Genomic DNA, 3,070 nt, shown 5'->3' with positions numbered 1-3,070 from the left:
GAGGGTTGGCTTCTACATTACCAAAAACTCTTGTAATAGCAAAATATACAAATCTCCCTCTCAATATATCAGATTCGATCTATATTTATTGTGCTTAATTCTTACGTTTCCTAAATCAAATACCGTATATGTATTAATAGATACACGAGTGCATAGCAAACCATTGATCATCAATTGCTCCTTTATAGCATATTCATATATTTCTTCTCTTTATCAAACAAGCACAAGATATAGCCACATATCCTATACCTCACTTACAATTTTAATTGATTATCCAAATCCGGGGTAAACATTATCAACCACTAAAAATTTCACTATGGTACGGATTGAAATGTGGACCTGATTTCAACAACACGTCTATGAGGATATATTCTGAAAAGATTTCACTTTGTTCTCAAATTAAAAGTAAGGTTCCACTAAAAGGCTAGACTTTTTTCCTCAACCAAGAAAGCAAAAACTAAAAATGAACAGAAAACACAAAGATCGACATAAGATGAGCTTTAGCTAGTGACATGTATATGTTAATTCGGGGAATATTTAAAGGTGATATATTATATTCTTTTTTTTTTCCAGCTTGAGCATGTTATGGCCTTATCATACAAGCGATCATGAGTAATCTTAGATATAATGCCTCTACATATAGCCTCTATATATAGCTTCATGGAAGGTTCAACTTTCTCAACAACAAATCAAGCCTGAAATTCACTTCACAAATCTTTAGCCTTCAACTTCTTTCCTCTTCACTAAAAGATATATACATATCGTGGCATTTGGCCAACTCATTATTTAATTTGTTGAAGTTATTTAAAAATGGATATGGTGATGAAGTTGGGAGCAGCAAGTCCAGTGGTGATCTTCACAAAGAGTAGTTGTTGCATTTCTCATAGCATCACAACCCTATTCTGTAGTTTTGGTATAAACCCTACAATTTACGAGCTCGATAAACTTTCAAATGGGAAACAAATTGAGAAGGCATTGATTGAACTAGGGTGTCAGCCAAGTGTGCCAGCAATTTTTATAGGGAATGAGTTTGTTGGTGGTGCAAATGAGATCATGAGCCTTAATGTGAGGGGCCAGCTCAAACAGTTGTTCAAGGGCTAGTGCCATTTGGGTATAGAAAATAATATTAATAATGACTACCTAGCAAGTCTAGCTAGGAGTTAAATCTATATTTATATATAATATAAAGTTAGGCATAGAAAAAGTGATGCGACACCTTTCTATGACCAGTATTTCTATTTATCTTTTTTTTTTTTTCATTTTATCCCTTTTATTTTAATTTATATGATATTTTAAAAATCTCAAAAAATACCTCATTAATTCTCTACATAATTGCACCACCATAATAGGTAATACCCGTTACTAATCCCCAAAGTCACATGACTGATTTAAAAGCCCAAAAGTATGCCGAAACATAAGCAACCAACGTCTGGATTGTCCATTGGAGATCTGTATGACTTCCAAAGGTTATTACCTAGATTGTTTGCAATAACCTTTACACTGCCATTTTCTCTGCCATTCCTGAGATTTCTATGTGTAGATTCTTGCTCTTTAGTTGAGTATTAATTATGAATTTAATTTTATACTTTATTTTGAACATTTCTCCGGCCTCCGTCTTTGAGTATGATATTTGGGTTTTTTGAATTTCCTTTGGTATGCATGGGTGGTGCTACTACAGAATTTTCTTTTTTAACTCTTTGGATTTATAGAAATGATAAAAGAAGCTAATCAAGGAAAAGAAAGTGTTTTTTTATTCTGTAATTTTGCAGAAGAATGAGATTTTTGCAGGAGAGATAATTGGAAGAAGAAAACTGCGGATTTGACTGGTGCGGATAGGAAGTAAGGTAAACGGAGAGAGTTTTTTTTTGTTTTTGGTGAAATTTTGTTAAAACAGAAAAGACAAAAATCCTAGCATTCTATCTCCGAATTGCTCTTTTACGATAACCACCGTGAATTTTTGGTCCAGATTCAAAGTTGACACAAATTATATATAATATTTATTGTTTGATATATAACCATGAATATGATAGTTGGATCATGGTATGTGGTATTCTATGACAAAATTTACAAACTTCTTATTTTGCCCCTTCACATTTTTTAAGTCTATTCAACACATCCAGCTAATACTAAAACAGTTAGTTTCTTATAGATGGGAAATTCATTCTAAAAAATTTGATATTGGATTGCAGGGATACGGAGGATTAGGGAACATCATACAAAGAGATATTCAATGTAAGAAGAAGAGAATTAAAAAAAGCAGCACTAATATGCTCCATCAGCCAAAATTTGGGCTAAATTAGAATTGCTCACCCATCACTTTCTTTTTTAATATTGTTTACCCCGAATTTGGGTAATCAATTAAATTTATTAGTGAGGTATAGGATATGTGGTTGAGCTTTAATCTATTTGGTTGAAAAAAGATATATGGATATGCTAAGAAGAAGTGGATAATAATCGATGGTTCGCACTAAATATATGTATTTAATGATATATGAATATTGTTAATCAAATAAAGCTAAAGAACAAAACACTGAATCTGGACCAAAATCAGAGAATGAGAGAGGAAGATTTTATATATTTTGCTATTACAAGGTTCAAGAACTCAAGAAGCCAACCCCTGAAACTAAAGCAATGCCTCCTATTTATAGCTTTGCCTTATGAGCCTCATACAACATAAAGCCCTTTTGAATAAAGAAAAACTCTAAAAAGGATAAGGTTGGGTCGTACGGTCTGACACCCGTACGGTTGACAGTACAATGTGGTAGCACGGTATTGACGTGTGGCAATTGTGTAACGGATCAACCGGACCAACGGCCACGATCAACCGGACCAACAACCACGATCAACCGGGCCAACGGCCACGATCAACTCGGCTATGGAGAAACCGGACCAAACGATGTCTTTCGCCTTCTTCGGATCAAGCACTCCTCCGGTCTCAAAAGAAAGTCTTCATGCTCGTGCTCGTTTCTTTCTTCCCTCGGTCTCCGGTCTTACCGGTCTAGCATATATCCAATTTTTACAGTATACAGATAGTCCCCACACTTTCCGGACCGTAGTTTTATCGGAGTAA

General features: G+C 34.5%; 1 protein-coding gene across 2 annotated transcripts; it reads left to right on the top strand.

Annotated features, from left to right (window-relative positions):
• The first annotated feature begins 667 nt into the window (after nucleotides 1-667).
• Nucleotides 668-2,385, top strand: LOC132615803 (monothiol glutaredoxin-S2-like). Of its 2 annotated transcripts, none has more exons than XM_060330397.1 (2): nucleotides 668-1,839; nucleotides 2,190-2,385. In XM_060330397.1, the coding sequence occupies exon 1, from the start codon at nucleotides 811-813 to the stop codon at nucleotides 1,099-1,101; it is 291 nt and encodes a 96-aa protein (XP_060186380.1). In that variant the 5' UTR covers nucleotides 668-810; the 3' UTR covers nucleotides 1,102-1,839; nucleotides 2,190-2,385. The 2 variants fall into 2 exon arrangements, with proteins under 2 accessions (XP_060186380.1, XP_060186379.1); XM_060330396.1 differs by having other exon boundaries at nucleotides 668-1,844.
• The last annotated feature ends 685 nt before the right edge of the window (nucleotides 2,386-3,070 follow it).

This window comes from Lycium barbarum, chromosome 10 (genome assembly GCF_019175385.1).
Source record: "Lycium barbarum isolate Lr01 chromosome 10, ASM1917538v2, whole genome shotgun sequence".
NCBI lineage: Eukaryota > Viridiplantae > Streptophyta > Magnoliopsida > Solanales > Solanaceae > Lycium > Lycium barbarum.
This window is presented reverse-complemented; position numbering and strand designations above follow the sequence as displayed.

Coding starts and splice junctions, on each gene's coding strand:
- LOC132615803 (XM_060330397.1), top strand. CDS start 811: ATGGATATGGTGATGAAGTTGGGAGCAGCAAGTCCAGTGGTGATCTTC.